Below are 26,477 nucleotides of genomic sequence, written 5' to 3'. Positions count from 1 at the left end.
GATCTTAGTTCCCCGACCGGGGACTGAACCCGCGCCCTCGGCAGTGCAAGCGCGGGGCCCTAACCACTGAACGGCCAGGGAAGTCCCTGAACCCCATTTTCTCACCAGAAAGGCCAACTTGCTTGGTTTAAGAAGCTGATAATCAATCTGGAACTCAGCTCTAAATATGGACTTAAACGCTAGCTTTATAGCTTAAAAAGCCATTTAAATGTCATTTCTCTCGCTGAATTAAAAAAAAAAAAGTCCTTCCCAAACTCCCTTTATGAAAACACACATAAGCGGCAGAAGGGGACTCTTCCAGGGGCACCCTTCTGCCCTCTTGCAGAGCTTGTGTGAACTGAACTCACCCAAACACTTCTTAGGAAAAAATGAGGCCTTGTGACTAGTGAAGGGCATCCCAGGATAGAGGTGAACACAGCCCCGCCACGGCAAGGGCTCACCCCGGGGGTGGACGGGCCTGGGGCTTCCTCCCAGCTCGGGCGGTGGGCTCCTGGGGGCGGGGAGGGCATGAGGAGCGAGGCGCTCTGCCTCTGCCCCCCTGGGAGCGAGCAGAAGACCCCGGAGCTGGGAGGGGGTCTGGGTCTGTGCGGAAACCCGTCCTTCAGGGCGGTCGCCTGAGCACAGGGTCCTGCGTGCAGCCTCACCCTGAACCCGATTCTTGTGGGAACTCAAGCAGACTGGTCGTCCTAAGCCTGTGACTGGTGACACCAAGCCGTAAAGGTCCAGCCACCTCTCCTCTCGCTCGTGTGCCCCAGGGCTGCGCACGTCAGCAGAAGACACACCCCGGTCAGTTCAAGGCAGCTTGGAAAAGAAGTCTGGGAATATTTCAGGGGCACTTGTCACAGACTGAGAATTCCAGACACCCCCCAATCCTAAACTGCACTTATATTGTCACTAAATGACATCATCTCTTTTCACAGATCCCAGTTTTTTTTTTTTTTAATTTATTTATGACTGTGTTGGGTCTTTGTTTCTGTGCGAGGGCTCTCTCTAGTTGTGGCAAGCGGGGGCCACTCTTCATCGTGGTGCGCGGGCCTCTCACTATCGCGGCCTCTCTTGTTGCGGAGCACAGGCTCCAGACGTGCAGGCTCAGTAATTGTGGCTCATGGGCCTAGCTGCTCCGCAGCATGTGGGATCTTCCCAGACCAGGGCTCGAACCCGTGTCCCTTGCATTGGCAGGCAGACTCTCAACTACTGCGCCACCAGGGAAGCCCCCTGTTATCATTTTTTAAGTTGCTTATTGAGAAGAAAAATAAGCATGAATATCAAAGTAGAAAGCTCGAATTTTAGTCTTGTTATTTTTTTCAAAGGTTTATGCATTTCCTTTAAATATAAATATGTCAGCTCAACTTTTAAATTAAAATTTCTTTTTTTTTTTTTGTGGCCGTACCATGCGGCATGCGGGATCTTAGTTCCCCCCACCAGGGATTGAACCCGTGCCCCCTGTGGTGGAAGTGCGGCGTCCTAACCACTGGACCGCCAGGGAAGTCCCTTAAATTAAAATTTCTGAAGTATGACTCCAGTACTTCTTGAAAACTTACAAGCCAAAGCAGAGAAAAACATTTAATAATCCCATTTGTGTATTCTATCAAAATAATAAATAACAGGATTTAATTCATTTGTGATAAGATACAGTAATAACTACATGCAGAGACTTTCTAAAACTTCCTGAATGGTCTTAAAATTTCTAATAAATGCTTACCTGCCTTATAAGACTTCAATTTATACAGAAAAGGGGTGGCACAATGAGTGAAAATATAAATTTCCCTGAACTTTCTTCAAAGAAAAACAAACCGCACACATTTGAAAACTAAAACACTCCAAATGCTTATACATGCGTTCTTCCAGGTGTGAGCTGAACTGCACAACCCATACACTGATGGAAAAAATATCTGATTATTTTAATGATTTATGTATAAAAGAAAAATAAATTTTATGATACAATTTGAGAGACTACTTCATACAAAATTTTACTCACATACAATGTATGCAATTTTTTGCAACACAAAATCTCTAGTCTTATGTACAAATGCATTAAAGGTGGACACCTTAACTTGAAGCAAAACAGGGTCCCTTTAGGATGGTGGCTGCCACTCAAGTCAGTGGAAAAGAGCCTAGGAGCGTGTGGAGGACTGGGGACTGACACGCCTCCCCTCCGCCAATGCTGCGTTTAGTGGAACCTCGCCAAACAGAATTTTATGGTAAACTACAGGAAGGAGAAGAAGACCAATGTTTCACGACGGCAGATCTTAATAATCTGACCTTGAACTTACTCAGCTTCGAAAATCATAGAACTACCTTTGTAACAGATTTATTTTGGAAATTACACTAAGAAAAACTGAACGGTGCCATTTGTGCTAGTCTTTTAAAGAAACAAAACTTTCTCAGGCAAATTCTAACACTTAAGATGGCCCTCCTTGGGTTACATAATAAATACAGTGTCTAGAAATAAAAGTATCAGGACCCAGACCTTAAGACCCGTAAGTATGTCTCCAAACAGTGAAATCCTTTATACACAAATTGAAGACTTTAGTATTTACAATATTATATGTAGTGAAAAACAAAATATAAACCATGTTTTAAAAAAAAAAAAACTTTTGCTTTAAAAAAACAATTTCCAAAAAAAGGCTAACATTAAAAAATTTTGCAAATCCATGTATCCTTTTAAGTCTTCCTTTTGCAGTTTTCCCTAAGCTACTTGTCTCTCAGGTGCACAGGTGCTTACACCTGTGCGAAGGAAAAGGCATGATGCCGATGCCTTGGAGAGCAAGCCCCTCTTCTGGAGAGAACGAGGCAAGTGACACAACTGTGCACGTGGCAAAAACCCAGGGGCAAAGTGTTGAAGAAAGTGAGGATACAGCCTGTGACAATCTCATGTCCAGACGATGTCCATGAAGGCCATACTCAAATCTTTTTAAATGTATGAACTTTAAGGGCTGGAAATATAAGCAAAAGATAAAAGGGACCAGTAAGAAAATTACATAAAGTGTATGCAATTACAAAGAGGTTAAAAATTAAAGTTCATGCGTACCTTATAAAGATATGGGCCGAAATTAACCCTTTTCAAGTGGAAATGAGCTAAAAATATAATTCATTCATTTTCAGGCTTCATTGGATTTATGAAGCTCCTATCAAAAAGTACAGCCATCCTTCACTCAGTGCTTGACTCACAGAAGTCCTGTCACTAGACTCAAGCGTCTGAAATCACGGACTCCTGCATCCCTGGCTGTGCCAGCACCACTTACCTGCTGGAGAATCTGGCACAGAACTGAACAGCCTACGGCGGAAATACAAAGAACAGGCTTGTAAAGAAACTTTTCACACAGGCATTTGCAAGAGCTATTTATAACTAGCAAGTATTCTAGCCGGAGGAAGGTAGGAAAACATGGTCTTTCATACACTGAATATGCCTCAGCTGTAAAGCTCTGAAAATTAGTTGGATAACATTGTAAACTGTTCATTGTCTTCAAACTGAAACTTAAGGAGTAACGATGTTCTAGCCTCCTTTTTACGTGCAAACTGAGGACCACCTTCAGTCTCTGAAACGTTTGAGCTTTCACCTTCTGGAACTCAAATTGATACTATGTACCATTTTCTGAATTTTCTCTTCATTCTTTAGAATACTGGCCTTCACAGCACAGATCTTGTCCTGCTGGTCTCTGACCAGCTGCTCCAGCTCCGCCAGCTCCGCCTTCAAGGGCTCCACGGCACAGTCTGTGATGCTGACGGAAAACAAAGCCAGTGGCTTATAAATATCTTTCTCATTTTACATTTGCTTCTTAATTAAAACAATGGATGACAACAAAAGTGAATTAGTCATTGCATCCAAAGAAAAAGGGTAAAAATATAAACGTACTCTTTTAGAGTGAAAAATCAAAATACTTTCAAATTACAGTCACAAAGCTTTGGGGATTTCGATAAGATACATGAAAAATATGGTACCCAAACTGCAAAGTTTGCTGTCTGTTTTAATGTCTAAATCTCGTTTTTGAACACTGACTGCAGATCTTTTCTAATTGCTACAAAGAAATGCACGTTAGGCTATGAACGAAAAAGAAAAAGCAACGTGTTTCCTTCGGGGGAGGAGGTAAGAAAGCGAGGGTCGAGAGGCCGTGGGCTCTCGGGAGCGCTCCCCCTGGGCTGCGGGCACACGTGCGCCCCGGCCCGCTCGCCGGCCCGCCCCTCCCCGGCCCCCACCTCCGCTCTGCCTGCAGGGCCTCGGCGTGCTGGCGGCTCTCGCTGCGCCACAGCTGCAGCTCCTTCTGCATGGCGTCCACGTCCTCCTGGAGGTAGTCCATGATCTTGCCCAGGGGCAGCGCGCTCCTGCACAGGCTCTGGATGGACCCACGGAGCTTCTCTATCTCCTTGGAGACTATGTCCTTCTCCTTCTTCCACGCCGACTCAAAGACAAGCAGCTTCTCCTACGGTCAGTGGGAGGAGAGTGAAGAGAGAGCAACATCCTTACTCCTAAGGCAGGACAGGGCCTGCTAAGGGCGGAAGGGGCATGGGCGTGGGGACAGCGCCGGTTCGGGACCCACCGGGCTGTGGGGCACTGCTTCACGCCTGTGACCGTGAGGCTAGGCCAGCAGTGGCCCCGGGGTGCCAAGCCCTGTGTGAGCACGTCAGCAGCGCCCCGTAAGGGCCTGTCCCTGGAAGGCTGTCCGAGGGGCACATTTCTGTAGGGCAAGATTTTCATTTCCCAACTGACCAGAAACTTACTGCCGTTAGTGTTACAAAAGCTCAGGCAGGGCCACTGATGATCTTCCCAAACCGTCTGGCAGGAAGGCGACCTGGCCCTGCATCTCACTCCTTGATGCACCACCTTCTCAGCTCAAACGACTCTGCAACCCAGCCTGCCAGGCCAGAGGAGGGCAGCCACCAGCCGAGGAGAGCAGGACCGCTTGGTGGAGAGAGGGAGGTACGGTGTGCGGATGGAGGGCGCGGCCAACGGCAGCGCAGGGGCAGCAGGTGAGGTCGAGGAGGGCTGGCCTGCGCTGGCTGGTGCGGAGGTTATGGGGCCTGGGGCCCCGGTGGGCATCGAGGGTGCAGGGTGGGCGGGGGAGGGGCTCATGCAGCAGCAGGCGAAGGGGTGACGATGGAGGTGACCAGGGAGCTTCATTCAGTTTTGGCCAGGAGTTCTTGGGCTCTTTGACAAGCAATGTTTAATTCCCTTCATATGAGGTTTTACCACCGACATCTCTGAATTTCAAAAACTGGTGTTAAGAATCAACAAGCGGTTTGGCTCGGGAAACCTTTCCTGGGGAAATGAACACTGTTTAGCAAGTCCCCCCTGGTGCTCCCACTCCACACAGGCTGACTAAATGTCCCTGCTTTACCCACTGACACTATGAGTCAGATGCATTAAGTTATAATTAATCAACGTCTTGTTTTATTTTTAAACTTCTTTTATTAAGTTAGATAACCGCTTGTGTCACTTCTAATTCCGGTTTCAGACCGTAGGCCCCAGGAGGGCAGGAACCCTGTGTCTGGTCCATATAAGTGCTCCTTAAATATCTGCCAAATGAACAGATGAAGTGAACAAGTAATTTATGAGTCAAGATCCTAGCCCCACCACATCCTGGCCTTTGGCAAACACATGGAAAGCCTTAACATAATTCCTGGCACATAGAAAGTGTTAAGTACGCAGGACTACAAATAAAAGGCCAAGCTCATAGAACTAATAAGTGATTCTGCAAGGTTGCGGGATACAAGATAAACATACAAAAATCAACCGTGTTTCTATTTACTGGCAATGAACACACGGATACCAAAATTAAAAATACAATGCCATTTATAATTGCTCAAAAAAAAGAAATACTACTAGGTGTAAATCTCACCAAATATGTATAGAACTTGTATACTGAAAACTACACAATGTGGATGAAATAAATCAAAGGAGATCTAAAAAGAGAGAGCCATACCCTGTTCATCAATTGCTAGATTCAACATAGTAAAGATGTCAATTCTCCCCAAATTGATATATAGGTTTAATACAGTTCCTACCAAAATCCCAAATTCTCTGTAGACATGGACAGGATTATCCTAAAACTTATATAGAAAGGCAAAGGAACTGGCATAGCTAAAACATTTTGAAAAAGAAGAAATAAGAGGGAAGAATCAGGCTACCCAATTTCAGGACTTCCCAGATAGCTACAGTAATCAAGACAGGGTGGTACTGGCAGGACGGACACACAGATCAATGGAACAGAACAAGAACCCAGAAACAGATCCTCACAAATATGCCCAACTGACTTCTGATGAAGGTGCAAAAGCAATCCAGTGGAGGAAACGCAGCCTGTCAACATAAGGCACTGGAGCAACTGGACATCCACAGGGAAAAATGAACCTTGATCTAAGTCTCACATCTTGTATAAAAATTAACTCAAAATGGATCACAGACTTAAATATAAAACAGAAAACTATAAAACTTCTAGAAAAAAAGCTAGAAGAAAATCCTTGGGATTTAGGGCCAGGCAAAGAGTTCTGACCTGACACCGAAAGCATGATCAATTAAAGGAAAAACTGATAAGCTGGACTTCATCAGAATTAAAAACTGTCGCTGGGCAAGAGACCCTGTTGAGAGCATGCAAGACAGCCTAGAGAGTGAGAGGACATATGTTCAAACCACAGACCTGGTGAAGGACTAGTACCTAGAATGTAAAAACTCTCAAAAGTCAACAGCAAAAAAAGCAATCAAATTAGAAAATGGACAAAAGAACAGACATTTCACCAAAGATGATATACAGAAGGCCACCGAGCACGTGAAAAGATGTTCAAAATCATTACCGATTAAGGAAATGGAAATTAGAACCACAATGAGATAACACTCCACACCTATCAGAATGTTTAAAACAAAAAACAGCGACCACACGAAATGCTGGGTAGGCTGCAGAGAAACTGGATCCCTCATTCACGGCTGGTGGGAACGTAAAATGGTACAGCTGCTCTGGAAAACCATTTGGCAGTTTCTTTAAAAGCTAAACATGCAACTGCCATACAACCCAGCAATTGTACTCCTGGGCACTGATCCCAGAGAAGAGAAGACATGTTCACACAAAAACCTGTACAGGTATGTTTACAGAAGCTGTATTCAAAGGAGCCAAAAATTGGACACAACCCAGATGCCCTTCAAGGAGTGAGTAGTTAAATAAACTGTGCTACATCTGTATCATAGAATACTACTCGGCAATAAAAAGGAATGAACTGTTGATTCACACAACAACCTGGACGGACCTTGAGAGAGTTATGCTGAGTGAAAAAAGCCAGTCTCAACACTTACATGCTGCAGGCTTCCCTGGTGGCGCAGTGGTTAAGAATCCGCCTGCCAATGCAGGGGACACGGGTTCGAGCCCTGGTCCGGGAAGATCCCACATGCCGCAGAGCAACTAAGCCCATGCGTCATAACTACTGAGCCTGTGCTCTAGAGCCCGTGAGCCACAATTACTGAGCCTGTGTGCCGCAACTACTGAAGCCCGCGCGCCTAGAGACCGTGCTCCGCAACAAGAGAAGCCACTGCAATGAGAAGCCCGTGCACCACAACGAAGAGTAGCCCCTGCTCGCCACAACTAGAGAAAGCCTGCGCGCAGCAATGAAGACCCAACACAGCCAAAAATAAATAAATAAAAATTTAAAAATTAAAAAAGAAAAAAACTTACATGCTGCATGATTCCATTTATATGACATCCTTAAAATGATAAAACTATAAAAATGGAGAACAGATTAGTGGTTGCCAGGGGTTCAGGACGGGGTGGGGTGGAAGGTAGAGGGTGGACTGTGGTTATACAAGGGCAACAAGAGGGACCCTTGTGATGATGGAGATGTTGTATCTTGACTGTATCAAGGTCAGCATCCTGGGTGTCATACGGCACTCGGTTTTGTAAGATGTTATCAGTGGGAAAAACTGAGTAAGGCGTCCCTGGGATCTCTCTATTATTTCTTACAACTGCATCTGAATCTACAGTTATCTCAAAATAAGTTTAATTAAAGAAAAAAGGTAGTAGCTATAAAAATGCTTTTAAATTAAAATGCTAAATGACTAAAATGAATCAATACAATGACAAACGACTTCCCAGGAAAAACTGTGTTGTCTTTATTATATTGACTACTTACTGACTTAGTTGAGACATTTAAAATTCTATTTAAACCCACTCATAATGATTATTAAGTAATTCCTATGTATCTGGCATCACGTTGTCTCTAACACCAAACTGTTGAGGGCACAGAACTTAGGATGGAGACTAACAGGCACGACGTCTTGCAAAATCGGCAAAAGTCCCAACGTGGATGAAGACAGTAAGGGGTCATCTGTCAAAGTCCTTCATGTTTCTGTGGCACAGAACCAAGCAGGATTTGGAACACTAATCTTAAAAGTCATGATTTTACTTTTAAGAGCCTAAGGATTTTAAACAAGATACATTTGGGCTTGGTTTATGATAGTCGGGAGAGGCTTTTATTATTGCTGCAAAATATCAAAATTCTGGCATTTTTCTAACTTTCACTTAATTAAAGTGGCAGGTAGGGTGGATAAGTCAAGCACTGATCATGTGCTGTACAAGCACCCTCCACTGACGACAGCCTCTGATTTACGCATAGCTTCTACTGCTGTATCAGCAACTTTCCAGACAAACACAACCATTACAAACCCTTGTTTTACAGACTTTTAATATGTACGGTAGAATTTGAGAATCCACCACCATACTCACCACACAGGAATTAGTCACATGAAATATGCTTAATTTTTGAAAACGGAAGAGCAAAAAATAACAAAACTGTATCATGACCCAAAATAGTACCTAAAACCACCTAGAACACCGGAGGGCCCGTGGGCGAGGCGCGAGCGGTCGGGAGCGTGTGCTCTGCGGGGCCTGAGCCCGTCCCAGCCCGCCTCACCGCCTCCCAACTTTACGGCCTCGGGAGCTTGCCGTGACCTCTCTGTACCTCGGTTTCCTCACCATAAAATGGAAGTAATAATATTTACCCTGCAGGTCGGATTAAATGGGATAATATAAAATAAGCAGCTCAGTGCCTCGCACAAAGTAAGCCCTCGATGAACGGTAACCATTCTCGTAAATTTCTCCACCATGAAGGACGAAACTGCGAGGCCTGCAGGCGCAGCTGGCGAGATCCCGCTTCAGTGCAGGCGCCACAGCTCGAGGCACGGCGGAAGGCCGACAAATACGCTGGCATACTGTCAGCACCAACCAACAAGCTGTACGTCCAGCTTCAGGCAGACAAGTTCTTTCACCGAAAAATCATTTGCCTTCCTTCCTGACACATCCCCTTCCCCATCGCCACTCTATAAATAACCCAAACCATGAAATTAGCCCTTAAAAATCTTTACTGAAAGACTGCAGTGCTGAGCTCGGAGATCCGCTCTGAGCGACACGGCACAGCCTGCAGCTCCTGCGTGTGGCTTGCCCCGGGATCAGCTGCTACAGGTGACACAGAGGGGTGGCAGCTGTGTGTCACGGGCACGCACACCCGCCCTCCCGCCTGGCTGGGCCTCCTCCTGCTGCAGGCTGCAGACTATTTGCTCAGCTGGCAGCGTCTGGCCGGCCACTTCGTGCGCGCGCTTCAGAGAAAGCGACTTTCCAAGAGTTTTCAGGTGAACAGTTACTCCTGGGACTTAATATTATTTGCATTTACCACACACATACTTGTCCCCAGAACTGTGGGCATTTGTGTTTACAGTGATTTTTAAATTTATAATGATTTATTATTATAAGTCATACACATAAAAACTGCTGACCTCCGAGATTTGTTTCTTTAAATTTCAACTGCAATGCTTCAGGGCAAAAAAGTACTATTGTTAAAATAATGCTTGAAAGCCTGACCCTTAGATTCTGCTAGAAGTCTCTCAGAAGCGGGATCTGGGGTACGACACTGCCCTCCACTCCGCCGCTGATCTGAGGGGTCACGGACACTCCTGAGCAGAGCTCTACCCTACGTGAAGCCAACCCGATAAACAAAGGCCTGATTAATTGCGGAGGGGGGTAAAAAATCAAAGAGTGTGAGTATTTGCTTTAAATAACATACTCTCCCATGACTTCAGGAAGCGATTTATATACAACCTGTCAAAAGTTCATTTTCTTTATAAACCGAGGAATGCCTGCATCCAAGTTACATGAGAAAAGCAGAGACCCACAGAATAATGATTCCAAGCGTCCTGTTCACCCAGAAATACTCCATCACCAAACTTCTCTGTAAACCACACATTCATTTCTAGTGTGGGTCAAACTAGTATCTTGAATGCACAGTAAAACTGTCTGGAATCAAACACCTTAACCTTTACACACACACAGAAAAGCACCTAAGACATAAAAATGAACGGTTTAACAAAATGATAAAGTGACACCTGCAGTCATCATCTGGGTGAGGAAAGCAAACCCTGCCAGGGTCCCCAAAGCCCAAGGTCACTGTCAGTCTGCCGTCCCTGGTGTTCGAGTCCCGGGTCTGCATGACGGGCTCTGCTGTTTGCTGACCCGTGTGCCTGTCCTATGTGCACGGGACAAATGGAATCACACGTGTATCTGCATGTGTTGGCCTCTGTTGCTCAACGCTGTACTTGAGAATCAACCATGTAATTACGAGCACATGCGTTCTGTTCATCTGCATTGCTGAATGGCTATGTCATCATATGAATACACCATGATTTATCCAACCACTCCACTGCTGGTGGACACTTGGGTGATTCTTGGTCTGGGGCCATGACAAACAAGGCAACTCGGAACAATCTTATACATTTGTCCTAACACACACAGGCACAGGATTCTCCACGGCATGCAACAAGAAGTGGCATTGCTGGGTCAACGGGTACGTATGTCACACAGTTTTCCAAAGTGGTTGTACCAATTTACGTCAAATATTTTTCACAAGCCAGTATTCTACTTCTGTGCATATACAAGAACATCGACTCCGATGGCATTTCTACAATCTGACAGCTGCGGGTATAACTACTGAACACTGGCAGCAGAGAGAAAACCGCCGGTCCAAGTCAGGGACATGCTGCTAAAAAAAACCTCCCAGCTGGTAAAACCTGCTCACTGCAGCCACTACAGATAAGAAATAAACACGAGCAGGAAGCTTTTAGAACGTATGTATGAGAAGCTATATAGTGTGAGGTTCACTGATGTCCTACCTGTGCGACTGTCTACATAGTCTTGGGCAAGATAACTCTTGTGCCTCAGTTTCCTAACCTAGAAAATGGGGATGACACCTATCTCATAAATTACTGTGAGGATTAAACGAAGTGATGTATGCAATTCCTTAGGGATAGTAAGGGCTCTATCAATGTCAGCTGTCGTTATAATTATTATATTGTCTACGACTGAGAATATCCGATGGGTAAGCTTCTACAGGAGAAGAAATGCATATAAGGAACCACCTAGAACCTGGTGCAGAGAAAAATCAAAAGATCATTAAATGTTAGCTACTTCTACAAACATTAATGTCCTTGGAAAGGAACAAGGAACCCTCTCGGAAGGCTGGTGTGTAAGATAAGAGTACGGAGGCTTGGCGTGGGGTCACTGCGGCTGAAGTCAAAGGTTAGTGCACAGAACAGAGCAGACGTACCTTCAGCCTGGCCTTTCGGACTGACCTGAAAATGGAAAGAATTTAAAAATCATCTTGTCACATGGAGGATTGACCATACTGACACTAACAAAGCAGGCAACAGGGAAATGTAAACTCAGATCCCCAGCTAAAATGATCCCTTCTCTACTTAAAGTAATGAAAGTAAGTTAAGAATATGACATTACTGGCCTAAACCTGGTCCTTTCAAACATTTTTATGAAAGGCTATTCTCATATATTTATGCTTTCAGAAAAACTTTAGAATATTCCCTGCCAAATTCCAAAACATCCATTGAATATTTACTGGAATTGCATTAAACTTACAAGTTAACTTGAGAGAAGTGATATCTCTATAATACTGAGTTCCCATCCAGAACCACAACGTCTCTCTCGACTTTTTCCAGACCTTTTATATTTCTTGGTAAAATTCTGTGGCTTCTCAATACAGTTACTATAAATTCTTATTAAATGCACACATGCCTTGGAAACTTACATTTTTGTTTCCAGTTCTGGATGGGGGACTTGATATACATCGTTTCCAACTGGTTATTGCTGACATATAGGAAAAATACTGACCTCTGTGTATTTATTTTGTCACTGGCCACCTTATAAATTTTTTAAATAGTTTTAACTTTTAGGGGGTTGATTGACTTGGCAGACTGTTGTCATCTTCAAATGATGGTGACCCTGTCTCCTTTCCAGAATTCAACCTCATTTCTTTTTGCACCAGTTAGACCCTCCAGAATATCTCAGCCATCCTTGTTCCTGAATTCCATGGAAACACCTGCAGCCCCTCCCTGTTGTGTAGGATGCAGACTGCTCGATGCAGGTACTCCTCCTCCTGTGGCCAGAGGTACCTTCCTGCCCTTCGTTCACTGCAAGCTTGTAGCAATAATGGACGTTGAATTTTATATGTGCCATTTATTCTTGAGAGACAACCCACTCACTAGTGATTTTACCTGAGACACAACACACTAGTGATTTTATTTGGTTCAAGAATAATTTCTTGGTTAAATATAAGGTAAGTAAGCTAAGTTTAAAGGATGCTACAACAGCTGACTTGAATTTTTTTTTAACTGAAACAACTGACTCTTTCCGGGATGTGGCAGCCCAAAAGAAGAAGAAACACTGACTATTAAAGAAAATGGACAAAAATATATTTATCCACTAGGGAATAGAGTTTCCATTCCTAGAGTGTATTCTATTTCACTATTAATCATATAATAAAATAAAAGCTTTAGAAAAAAATAAGTTTAGGAATTCGTAACCATGAACCTTTATTTTTGTATTTCTTTATCTTTGTTTAAATCTCTAAAATTCATTCTAGCTGGAGATTTTTACGATTCTGCAATTCTTTTAATCTACACCAAGTAGATTCTGCCCAAATAACAAAACTGAAACCGAACTAGGGGACAACTATAAAACAGAACACAATGTCAGGGGCACCCATGCTCAGGAGACGGACGAAGGCAGTGGACGGCTCAGAGCCGGACAGGGGGACACTCGGGCCGCCAGCCCGCTCTCGCCCCGCTCTCGCTCCGCTCTCCACGTGGGGACCATCTCCCGGCTGCGGCAGAGTAGGGGCCACCAAGCTTTGGGGACTCCACCACAGGGCAGCGGATGTGCTGACTCTGCAGGCAGGGAGCGCTTGGAGAAGGCCGTCTTAGGCGATCACCCACGACGGGAGCCTCTGCGCAAACCCGGGTTTCCGCGGAGAGGTCCAGCACACCACCAGGGCAAAACAGTCCAAGTGTGGATGCACTGGAGACGGAAAGAGAAACAGCCTGACTTCACCCGTGGTGTCACTCCTCCCCGAGGTGGAACAGCTTAGGGCCAAGAGAGACCACCACGGCCTGTGATTTCTCCCGAGGGGGACAGTGAGAGCGCCGCAGTGGGCACTCCGCTTCCCCAGCTGTGCGGGAAGCTGCCAAAGAGGCTCCTTTCTCTCTCGCCCCATCCAGAGTCGTGAGCTGCACGCCTGGGGGGCTCGGAGTGGCTGGGAGAGTGGCAGGTAGCTAAACTGATGCAGATCCTACTACCCCCACTGCAGACTCCACCAACAAGTCCGCCTACGAGCCGCTGGGGACGCCTCACTTACAGACCCCCAGCTGGCCCATGGGTGCCCCCCAGCGCTCAGCGTGCCTCACCCACACGCACTCCCACCCTGCGGCCACTCCTGTGTGTGATCCCCGCATGGTGAGAGCAAGCGCTGATGGAAGGCTACTGAGCACGTACAGAGAGCCAGCCTGAGTCTGTGGAGGGAGAGACCACAACCTTCAGCTTGAGCTCCACTCCTGGGAAAAGAGAGGGAGGCTGTCATCACCCAGCCGGGAGCTGCAGGGCGGAGAGAAGGCATAGAAGCTGAGGAATTCTGCTGAAGGAGGGAGCAAGAAACAGCAAGAAACATGGAGCGAGCGTATGCATAGGAGATGAGAAAGCCTCAGAATCCCTAGCAGGGCTGGTGGAAATATTTATCACCCAAAGTCAGTTAGTAAAGATTGGAGGAGATGGCTGCTACTTCAAACGTGAAGACAGCAACATAAGACTCAAGGAACAAGGGGCTTCCCTGGTGGCGCAGTGGTTGAGAATCCACCTGCCAATGCAGGGGACGTGGGTTCGAGCTCTGGTCTGGAAAGATCCCACATGCTGCAGAGCAACTAAGCCCATGCGCCACAGCTACCAAGTCTGCGCTCTAGAGCCCGCGAGCCACAACTACTGAGCCCACATGCCACAACTACTGAAGCCCACACGCCTAGAGCCCGTGCTCCACAACAAGAGAAGCCACCGCAATGAGAAGCCCGCACACCGCAACAAAGAGTAGCCCCCGCTCACCGCAACTAGAGAAAGCCTGCGTGCAGCAACAAAGACCCAACACAGCCAAAAATAAATAAATAAGATAAACAAATTTAAAAAAAAAGACTCAAGGAACATGAGAAATCAAGAAAACATGACACCACCAATACTCTTCCAGTAACCAATACCAAAGACATGGAGAGCTCCAATTTACCTGATAAAGAACCCAAAATAGCTATTTTAAGGAAGTTTGATGAGCTGCAAGGAAACACAGACAGTTCAACAAATCAGGAAAATAATATAGGAAAAAAAATGAGAAGTTTAACAAAGAGATAGAAACAGAAATTCTGGAGCTGAATAACACAACCAATGAAATGAAAAATGTGATGAGAGCATCAACAACAGAATGGTTCAAGCAGAAGAAGAATCTGTGAAGTAGAAGACAAGACCTTCAAAATTATCCTGTCTGGGGGGAAAAGAAAGAATTAAAAAGAGTGAAGAAAGCCTACATGATCAATGGGCACCATCAAGAGAAGCAATCTACAAATTACTGGAGTCCCAGAAGAAAAGTGGGAGAAAGGGGCAGAAAGTTTACTTAAAGAAATAATGGCTGAGGACTTCCCAAATCCGGAAGAAGATTTGGACATCCAAGTTCACAAAGCTCACAGTTCATCAAACAAACTTCACCTAAGGAGATCTTCTCCAAGACAGACGATAATAAAACTGTCAAAAATCAAAGACAAGAAGAGACTCTTAAAGCAGCAAGAGAAAAGCAGCTTGTAACTTCCAGCTATCCCCATAAAGCAATCTGCAGATCTGTCAGCAGAAACCTTACAGGCCAGGAAAGAGTGGGATAAAATATTCAAAGAGATGAAGGAAAAAACTGCCAACCAAGAATACTCTATCCAGCAAAGCTGTCCTTCAGAAATGAAGGAGAGATAAGACTTTCTCAGATAAACAAAAGCTGAGGGAGTTCATCACCACTAGATCTGCCTTATAAGAAATGCTGAAAGGAGCTCTTCAGGCTGAAACAAAAGGACACTAATTAGTAACATGAAAATATACAACACGCTGGTGAAGTTAAGTATACTGTCAAATTCAAAATACTCTGATACTGGCCTCTTGCCTTCCAAGATGGCCCACACTCTGCCTATGGAGTGTGTATCTCCCTGAATAAACCTGCTTTCGCTTTAAAAATAAATAAATAGATAAATAAATAGGTGCATGTATAAACGCAATTATTTTTCTTGAAATGTAGTATTAACCAAATTTAAAACATTTCATCTGAAACAAAATGCTGATTTTGAAGGAAGCAATCTCAAGATGGGACCTCATAGTTCTTATGTCATGACATATAGTTACTCTTAGATTTATGGCCGTTAAATAAGAAGCCATAAAGTCTCAAAAATAGCATATTTGTTAACTGTAGACAATCCCATGTAAATCGTGCCTTCTAAAGTGTCACAGACAGAGAAGAAATGTCACAAAGCCTTATCCACGTCTAGCGTTTCTGCTAAAGCCAAACGAAACAACAACAACAACAAAACTCTAGTACTGTAATGTGATGGAGGTATTAACCACTTAACTCTAGTATAAAGGTTCGAGGAAAAAAGTATTAAAAATAACTAAAGCTACAATAATTTGTTAATAAATACACAATATAAAAAGAGGTAGATCACAATATCAAAAACATAAGGGGGAGTAAAAGGGTAGAGTTTTTGTATGCAATTGAAGTTAAGCTGTTATCAGTGTAAAATTGACTGTTATATCTATGTTTTATGTAAGCCTCAGAAAAAAACAAAGCAAAAAAAAACAAAAAAAAAGCAAAGCAAAAACCTACAGTAGATACAGAAAAGATAAAGAGAAGAGAATCAAGGCATACCACTATGGAAAATCATGAATTCACAAAGGCAGGCAGAAAGAGAAGAAGAAAGGAACATGGGAATCAGAAAACAACAGGATGGCATTAGTAAGTCCTTACTTATTGTAATTACCCTACATGTAAATGGATTAAATTCTCCAAGCAAAAAGCATAGAGCGGACCCAGCAATTCCACTTCTGGGAACATATCTGAAAGAAATGAAAGCACCATGTCAAAGAGCCATCTGCAGCCCCATGTTTATTGTAGCTCTATTCACAGTAGCAAAGACATGGAAACAACCTAAGTGTCCATCAACAGATGAATGGATAAAGAAGTTGTGGGATGGATGGATAGATAGTTATACACAGTGGAATATTATTCAGCCACACAAAGGGAAGAAATCCTACCATTTGCAACAACACAGGTAGACCCTGGGGCATTATGCTAAGGGAAATACATCAGGCGGAGAAAGACAAATACAGTATGATGGGGGTAAGGGGAGAAGGAATTGGAGGAAGGTGGTCAAAAGGTACGAACTTCCAGTTATAAGACAAATAAGTACTGGGAATGTGATGTACAACACGATGGTTATAGCTAACACTGCTGTACAGTAATATATGAAAGTTGTTAGGAGAATAGATCCTAAGAGTTCTCATCACAAGGAAAAAATTTCTTCTTTTTTGTATCTATAAGAGATGACGGATGTTAGCTAACTTGTTATGGCAATCATTTCACGATATATTTAAGTCAAATCATTATGCCGTATACCTTAAAAGTACACAGTGCTATATGTCAATTATATTTCAATAAAACTGGGAGAAAGTAGGCATAGAGTGGCTGGAAGGATAAAAAAAAAACAAGACTCAAGTACCTGCTGCCTGCAAGAGACTCACTTCATCTTTAAAGATACACATAGGCTAAAAGTGAAGGGATGGAAAAAGATATTCCACAAAAATAGAAACCAAAAGACAGCAGGGGTATCTATACTTGTATCAGACAAAATAGAGTTTAAGCCAAGAACTGTAAGAAGAGACAAAAAAGGTCATTATATATAATGATAAAGGGGTCAATTCATCAAGAGATTATAACAACCATAAATATATATGCATATATATATGCATATGCACTATAAATATATATGCAGCCAACATCGGCACACCTAGGTATATTAAGCAAATACTAATAGGAGAGAGGAAGATAAACTCTTGGGCTCAAGCTGCCCCATCTGACCTGGAAGTTCCATGGAAACAGAATTCTGAAAAAGTATCAAGCCTCCTACTGAGTCCTGTCATCAAGGCAAGAAAACCAGTGGCCATTTTGTAAAGAGGACGGATGACTCTGGGGGTACCCTCAGACGACCAGACCAGAAGCGCCAGGCTCAACACATGGAGAAAACTGGTATCAAGCACTCAGAGGAACTTAAATCTGAGAAGACATTCCCAGGAAGGGCCCTTGCTTTCCATCCAAGGCATCTCCATGGCATCTCCATGGCTACAGCATTCACATTTAAGCATCAACTAATAAGTCTTCAGGGACATCAAAGTTATTAACATCCTTTTATGTCATTTTCATTACATCTCACATTCCTCTCATCTCTTTACAAGTCTGTATTTGTTATTTAGATCTCTCAGGAGCTCAAAGATTAAAAAGGTGTGTGCAGGCATTTCTCGTAAAATATTGTTAGGATGATCTCACCTTGGGGAAGGGGGGAGAGCCACGGGGTAAGTGAGTAAGCTTGGAGTGGCTAGGCTCATGCAAGCCGGGGCCAACAAGAAACAGTGCCTGCTCCTGACACAGCAACCTGGGCAGACGCACCAGCGAGGAACAGGCCCCACTCCCTGCATGTCAGCAAGAGGAAGAAGCTATAACTGGAGCACACAGACCACCAGGCAGGAGGTAGTGCACGCTCCCTACTGGTTAGGACGATGCTTTTAGACCTGCCTCAAGTCCATAGCTCCATAGCCCCCCCACCCAAATGAGCCAGGTCCAAGAAGGACACTGCTACCACCCAGGGATGGAGGGAGTGGACGGGCTCTTTCCTCCCCGAGCATTGACCCCAGGTCTTCTAAGGGTTTAATGGGATCAGCCCTTGTGCACAGGAACCAGAAGTGCAGGTTAAGCAATTCCTACCTCATCCCTCCAGGGATCAACGACCACCTGGAGCAGAAGCTTGAAGGCACCGTCTCATTCCTGGCTGTGCATCAGAATCAGCTGGGGAAGTTTTTAAACATACCCACACCAGGATCCTGCCCAAAGACTGACCTATGGGTCTGGGGCAGACCCAGCACCAATATTTAACAAGACCCTTTGGACAGGGCTAACGCACAGACTGTTTGAGCAGATGTACCTTAAGGAAATTTCAAAGGATACAGGGTCTAAAGTTCACTTGCTTTATACTTCATAATCACCTCCCATGACGTAGGCAGTGGCAGCAAATGAATCTAAGTTTAAAAATATACTTTGGAAGCATTTTTCTCTTTTCACTATCATCTCTGGAAATGCCCATTAGGATTATTAAATTATTTTGCTTTTCCTTTCCATCCCTTTATTAACTAATTGAATTTGCTACTTTAAATGTCTTTCTAAAATATTTATCATTTTCTATTGAACCTATTGCTCCAATCTGTCCTTATCATTCTGGCTCCAGTTTTATTTTTTCATATTTAGACTTCTAAATTCTTACCATATTTAATGGCTCTAAAAATACCAGATAAAATAATCACACCCAAATTAACCATTAACCCCCAAAGGCAGTTACTGGGCTAAGACCCCACTGAATTTCACGGTTGGCATGTGAAATGGAGAAGAAACCAACACTCAAACCTGTAACTGGAAGTAACCGGATATCAGAGGTCTTCAGCAGAAAATAAATGTCACAGAATTAATGATGAGCATGGGGCTAGGAGGAGCAAAGGAAACTCAAATAAAGGACGCTCGGGTCCCAGAGCCCCGGAGGGCGCTGAGGAGAGCGGCAAGAGCGCTGCAGGTGCCCTGCAGACACAGACGGCACCATTAGGCACCATTAGGGCTTCTGAAGCCGGGACTCATTATTCTTCGCTCCTCCAGCACTCAAGTCAGTCCAAAAACACATCCTACAATTCCAGTTAGCCACCGATGCCATGAAGATAAGAGTCGGGTCGGACACTCGTGGGTGAGGGGCTGGAGGGAGGACTGGTGTCGCCGGCAGGCAGGGAGGGCCTCTCTGAAGAGGCGACATGTGAGCGGGGACTTGAGCGGGCGTTTCTGTGACAGGTCCTGACACTGGCCACCTGGCCCGAGAGGCCGGAAGCCACCTGCAGATAACCGTGGCCCGCAGCACAACCCAGGGGAGGAGGCGGCTTGCCCGCAGGAAAGCAAGCTGCTAATTACACCCTGACAACAGCCCCGCCCCGCCTCCTACAGACAGACAGACAGACCGAGGGAGCGCAGAGGGGACAAACCTCAGCTCCGGGATCCCGCCGAGCCCCCACAGGGCAGCTGCACCCAGTGTCCCTCCCAGGGCTTCCCGGGGGTGGGGGGGAGGGCAAGCTGACCCATGTGTAGGAGAAGGACCCCTACCCGGGCCTACGTGCCCCGCAGGCAAGAGCATGGGAACCTGTGACCGTCAGCAGCTGGGGACCAGGGAACCCTGTGAGCTCCGAGCTACTGGTTCTCAGGCTGTCGTCAGATAAGACGTGAGCTCCTGCTTCTGACAGCAGCCCTGGGGAGAGGAGCCCCCGAGGGGACCAACCTCTGTCCGAGAGGAAGGAAGGGCACCCAGCCTCAAGGCTCCATCAAACCTCTGTGAACCAGATCACTCCACTGACTTAAACCGTCTAGGGCACAGGAAAAAGACGAATTTTATAAAACCAACATAATCTTGATCATAACACCTGATGACAATACACAGACACATTCGAACAAACACTCCAGGTTAATTTCACTTGAATAAAGATACAAACTTCTATTGTAAAATAGAAGTAAATTGAATATAGGTCTGCAGTGGACAAATAATAGTCTATGACCAAGCAAAGGTTATTTTAGGAATGTAAGAACTGCTGCTCAACATTAGGAATTCTATTAATATATGATCATCTCAACAGTTGCCAAAAAGATATTTGACAGCATTTAACATCCATTTCTGATTAGATGCCTAGAACAGTGCCCAGGATATGGCAGGTGATCAATAAATGGCTGGTGAGTGAATGAACACTGACTTTTTTTTTTCTTTGGCTGTGCTGTGTGCTGTGCGGGATCTTAGTTCCCTGAGCAGGGATGAACCCGTGCCCCTTGCAGTGGAATCGCGAAGTCTTAACCACTGGACCACCAGGAAAGTCCCGAATACTGACTTCTAAAACAAAATAACTTATAATCATAAAACAAGTTTATATTAAGGTTTTTTTAAAAGGCTAAATAAAAACTAGTAACAAGTGTCCAACTTAAGAAATTAAAAAACAAAACAAAACAGAATAAACTCAAAGAGTAGAAGGAAGGAAATAAAGAAAACTTGAAATATCAGCAAAAAGTAAAATCAAAGATACAAAGTGAAGATCAACAAAGCCACAATTTGGTGGTTTTAAGAGAGTGACAGACAAATTTCTGTAAAAACTGATTTAAAAAAAAAGGAAAAAGCACACATAAGTAATATTATTAATTAAAAAAAAAAAAACCTAAACTACAAATAGAGCAGATGTTTAAGAGTTCTATCAAAAGCTTTTTTGTGGGCTTCCCTGGTGGCGCAGTGGTTGGGAGTCTGCCTGCCAATGCCAGGGCACACGTTTGAGCCCTGGTCCGGGAAGATCCCACATGCCGCAGAGCAGCTGGGACCGTGCACCACAACTACTGAGCCTGTGCTCTAGAGCCCACGAGCCACAACTACTGAGCCCGTGTGCCACAACTACTGAAGCCTGCATGCCTAGAGCCTGTGCTCCGCAACAAGAGAAGCCACCGCAATGAGAAGCCCGCGCACCACAACAAAGAGTAGCCCCCGCTTGCCGCAACCAGAGAAAAGCCCGCGCACAGCAATGAAGACCCAATGCAGCCGAAAAATAAATAAATAAAATAATAAAATAAATAAATTTTTTAAAAAATGCTTTTTTGCAATAAGCTTGATAGTTTAAAAGAAATTAATAACCAGAACTGACTCAGGAAGAAATAGAAGCCTGAATATGCCCATAATTAATACAAAAATAAAAGCAGTAGTTTAAATTTTTCCCACAAAAGAAACACCACACTCAGATGGTTTCACAGGTGAGTCCCACCAAATTGTCAGGAAATATACCATTCCATCATCTACAGTCTCTTCCAGAGAGAAGAAAAGGACACTCCCCAATTCATTCTTAACCTGGGGACAAAAACAAGACAAAGACGACATGAGGAAGAAAATCAGGGGCCCATTTCACCCACGAATATAAGTGGAAAAATACTAATCAGCAACTAGAATCTAGCAGTGGATAAAAAAGATAGCATATCATAGCAATGCTGGTTTTATACCAGGAATGTAAGAAATGAGAAAAGCTATAAATGATATTTATCAAATTAAAAAAAGACAATAGAATCATCTCAATCAATGCTGAAAGAACATTTAATAAAATCAACACCCTTTCAAGATAAAAGCCCCATACTGGGAAAAATCGTACTTTCTCAACTTGTTTTTGCTACAACAATATCAGGAAGGGGTAACTTCTAGAAGCATGTCCATTAAAAATCAGGAAGGAAACAAGACTGCTCGCTCTCACTATTACTATTTCATTACTACCCCAGCCAGAGCAATTAGACGCTAAAAAGAAAACCGTGAGGACCGGAAAGGAGGAGGTGAAGCCGCCTTGACTCGAGGTGGCGCATGGGCTGGGGTCAGAAGGCCTGGGTGGGAGTCCCCGCTGCGTGCTGACCAGTCCCTTAGCCTCCTGGAGCCCCCCGTCTGCATCTCAATATCATCTACCTTAGTATCCAGTGGCTATTACAGCATAGACCACAAAAGCATCAATAGATGCATTTTGAAGATAATCAGTTTATCGAGGAAGCTGGTTATGAATCAACAGCACTCCTACCTACCAGCAACAAACAGAAAACAGTTTTTAAACATACAGCACTTACAATAACTGAACGGACTCTGGAGTACCCAGACAGAATCTAACAAGAGATGTGCACAACCTCTACAGAGAAGATCCTCAGCATTTACGGAAAGACCAGAGCAGCTGGGACCTGCTAAATAGAAAGCTAAATAAATGCAGAATCTTGTGCATGAACACGCCCACTGAACTCAAGAAGGTGGTCGTAACGTTTACATGGCGGTGGAAAGGGCCAGTAATAGCCAAACTCCCAGATGTGTAGCTTTATTATAAAGCTACAGGGACTGAAGCACGGTGGGCAGGGCAGGGCCAGCGAGACAGTGCAGCCCACAGCCCACAGGCTGGCCCACCGCCTGCTTTTCATGCAGCCCATGAGCTGAGAATGGTGACCCTTCACTTTCTTAAACACTTGAAAAAATATTTAAAGAATAATACTCTGTGACACACACTTAAGTCCTATAAAATTCACGTTTCAGTGTCCACAAATAAAAGTTTATTTATGGATATGTTCATGTGCGTGTTGTCTACGGCTGCTTTCACTACAATGGCCACATTGAGTACTGGGCACGGGCCGCATGGCTCTCATAGACAAAAATATTTACTACCTGGCCCTTTACAGGAAAAGTTTGCTAGCCTCTCGTGTAGAGAATCCAGGAAGAGCCTTCATATACAGCAGAGACAGCATCACAGATCAGTGTGGAAAGGAGGAAAAACTGGGGGGAAAAATTGTAGCTCTACCTCAAGGAATACAGGAAAATCATCTCCACATGGATCAAGGACTTAAATGTCATAACAAAGCATTAGTTTTTTAAAGAGAATAAATACCTTTCTGGCCTTAGAAGAGACAAGGATTTCTTAACGAAGACACAGAAAGCACTAATGATAAGGGATAAGACTGAGAAATTTGACTAGATTAAAATTAAGAAGTGAGTAATCAAGAGACACTGAAGAAGGACAAGGAAAAGCTGTGAATAAATGACGCCGTTCACGCGACTTGACCTCCCTTGACTCTCTACCCCACTACCTGCTACCGTGTTATTTTTCTATAAAACTGATGTTTTGAAAGCCGTCTTAAGGATTTCACATTTAATTCTGTAGCCCATTCAAATTCTCTTTGCTTAACTGGTTTTAATGCTCAATTTTAATTCATTTTGTTCACACCAGTGATGCCCACTACAAACGTGTGAGCCACATATGTAACTTAACATTTTCTTCTAGTTTCGTGAAAAAAGGGAAAAGAAATAGGTGAAATTAACTTCAATTTAATTAACGTTGTCCAAAATCTTGTTTCAACATGCAGTCAATATAAAAATTACTAACGAGATGGTTTCTGTCTTCTTTCCTTCTACGTCTTCTAAACCCGCTGCGTCTGCTAAGCTTACAGCACACTTTTCAGCTCAGACCAGCCACTTCCCGGTGCCCAAATGCATCTGACCAGTGGCTCCTGCACTGGCCAGGCCTACCTTCCCCTTTCCAGAGGGGTGGGCTTGGGCTGCTTTTTTTGATCTCTTAGTTATCTAGACAGACTGTATTTTAGGCAATCATTTTTTCCAAGAAGAATCCAAGAGCAATATTTTTTGAGCCCTTGCATTATCTGGGTATGCCTTTCATTATTTCTGCATATGAGACGCCAACCTGACTAAATAATAAGAATCTTGGGTCAATCTGTTTCTTGCCAAATGCTATAACCACTATTATTATTCCATTTTCTTTGGGCATTTAGGGCTGCTGAGAAGTGTAAAAGCAAATCTGACTTTGGTTCCTTTGAAAAGAACCTATCGTTTCTTGCCCTATAGTATACCTATAGAATAGTTAAAAACAAACAAACAAACAAAAAAACCCCTCAATCCCAACAATACTGCCAGTATTGTGAGTTCTCTTTTCACCCAGAACATAAAAGCCCTTTTAAGTGCAGGCCCACCGCAGGTTAAGCTTCTTGCTTTTGTGAAAGTACCAAAGCACCTCTTAAAAAGCATACTCTTATGTTTAACATCACACTAATCTAGGTCAGAAAACCACTTAAGCGTCATGCCTATCACACTTTACTTGGAAATCTGAATTACTGTTCAAACCACAAACTTCCAAGTTGTGGCAGAAAACCGCAGAGCAAGGGGGCTGTGTCTGCTCCCCACCACCCGGCGGCCTGCGGTCAGGCCGTCCGGGGCTTTGCACCAGGAGAGCTCTGCTGGAGGGGCTGGAAGCACCACCCAGTGGTTAGTGTGGGGCTCCCGAGGCTGCTGCCCCTCCTGTTTATTTCATCTCTGCCAAGGGCTTCCTCACACGTTAGCATTCCTTCTCGTCCATGTCCCTCTTTCTCTTCTAACTTTTGTTCAGTAGCTCTGAAATTCACCTAGTCAACAGGTAACGATCACTTACTTATGTCCAACACTATGCGAGCCACGGGAGGGGGAAATGAGATGCACGGGTCCTCACCTTACGAGATCCCCTTCCGAGGGAACGTCAGGAAGTGGCCTTTCCCGGCCCCTTTCCCCACTGAACCATTCCGCCCTGAAGCCATGAGGTGGGCAGAGCAAGGAAAGCATCTGCACGGGGTGGGAAGCCTCGGGGGCCCAGGGTGGGGAGGGGAAAGGGAGGAAGAGAGCAGCAGTCAGCGCAGGCTGCAGAGAGGACACCCACGCGGGGAGACTGGCCAGCCCAGGAGTGACGGGGAGCTCGTCCACAGCGCAGCGGTCACACTGGTGTTCCGGCGAGGGCTGCTGGAACCCAAGGTGGGTGAAGAGCGCAGCCACACAGGCCAGGGGTGACAGCAGCAACGGGGACCGGTTACATGCAAGGGGGATTCATGTACAAGTTCATCTGCAAAGGATAATGAGAGCCAGGTTTCACACTGTTGGAAAAGAGAAGTACAAATACAGCAACAGAAAACTGGAACACACACACACACACACACACTCACACACTTTTTCTCTTTAGCTCTGACCAGCGAGAGGGCCTGAGAGCAGAAACACTTCAAGAGCAGTGAGCACACCTAGTGAGCAGATCTCGGTTTCTAAAGACCCTTCTCCACTGCAAGGAACCAGGAGAAACGGCTCATGCCAGGGCTGAGGCGGGGAAAGTACAGGCAAGGCCTAGAACATCTTGGTGAACCAGAAAGTAAGGAAGAACTCAAAGAATGACAGGGGCAGAATGAAAGGACACAGAAGCCAGTCTGAAGGAGCCCCCACTGGCCAAATCAGAGGCCATTTGAGCGTTAAAATAACGATAAAACTAAATTGGAAACCGTGAGCCCATAGTGATATAAATAATTAAACTGAAAGTTAGTGAAGAACAGGATACTTACGTGGTTTCAAAGCACTTCCCCACAAAGTATTATTTATTACAAAAAGTAACCTGACAGTGGAGAAGCCTGGCGGACACCAGAGACCGAGGCAGCACTAACAGTAACGGGACAGACTGAACCACATGCCCCGTGACAGGGCCCAGTGAGAAGAGCAGGGCCTCGCTGCTGGGCTACTCCCACCCAGGACGGGAACGAGGGCAGCAGCGTAGCAGTGCTCATGCCCTGGGGACGGCGGCCCTGCTGCAGCGGTGGGAACGCCCTTGTCCAGAGAACTTATTCAGGAAAGTACCCGGGAGTGATACCAGGGATTCGTTCTCAGAGAGCTCAGAGGGGAAACTTCTTTGTACTGTACGTGCAACTTCTCTCCAAGTGTAAGATTACTATGAGAAATAACTGTGGCAACATATCCAGGCACGGGGCTCAGGGTCTGGCCCATAACACAAGCTCACCAACTCTGGGACACGATGATTACTGCTGCCACCCCAGGATGGGCTTCGGAGAAGGCCTTCCTTCCCTAGAACCTAAGCCGGCTTCACGCACTCGAGGGCTGAATGTGGAGCCAGGACTAACCAGAGGAGCAGAGCGGGAGGGGCCCCGGAAGGAGGACCACGACACACGCTCCTTTTTCACATCAAACATCCCGATCCGTCATCTCTGAAGTATCTGAAAGTGCTCAGAAGTGGTCCTCACAGCTTTCAATGCTTGACCTGCTTCTAAATCTGCTTTTCTTCAAAAGTAGCTTTTAAAATTGTTTAAAAGTATTTTCTTTGCCTTGTTTAGTTGTTACTGTTACAACATAATTGTCTATCATTTTTCACTGCAAGTGACTCTATTTGTAGTATGATAAAGCTTTTAAAAGCTACCTGGAAACCTAATCAGTCTCAAAAATATTAATATGCGGA

General features: G+C 44.7%; 1 protein-coding gene across 7 annotated transcripts in view; it reads right to left on the bottom strand.

Moving 5' to 3' along the window:
* Positions 1 to 1,537: 1,537 nt before the first annotated feature.
* TRAF3IP1 (TRAF3 interacting protein 1) overlaps positions 1,538 to 26,477 on the bottom strand; it is a 65,580-nt gene continuing 40,640 nt past the window's right edge. For 4 of the 7 annotated variants that reach the window (XM_082466211.1, XM_082466212.1, XM_082466216.1 and 1 more), the window contains 2 exons: positions 4,198 to 4,421; positions 1,538 to 3,722 (listed from right to left, as the gene is read on the bottom strand). In XM_082466211.1, coding sequence (XP_082322337.1) covers positions 3,557 to 3,722; positions 4,198 to 4,421 — 390 coding nt within the window. In that variant the 3' untranslated portion in view covers positions 1,538 to 3,556. The other 3 variants (XR_014265060.1, XM_082466214.1, XM_082466215.1) reach the window with 3 other exon arrangements.

This window comes from Balaenoptera physalus, assembly GCF_965194825.1.
Source record: "Balaenoptera physalus genome assembly, chromosome: 6".
NCBI classification, from domain to species: domain Eukaryota; kingdom Metazoa; phylum Chordata; class Mammalia; order Artiodactyla; family Balaenopteridae; genus Balaenoptera; species Balaenoptera physalus.
Note: the sequence above shows the minus strand (reverse complement) of the source record. Positions and strands in the feature narration are given on the sequence as shown.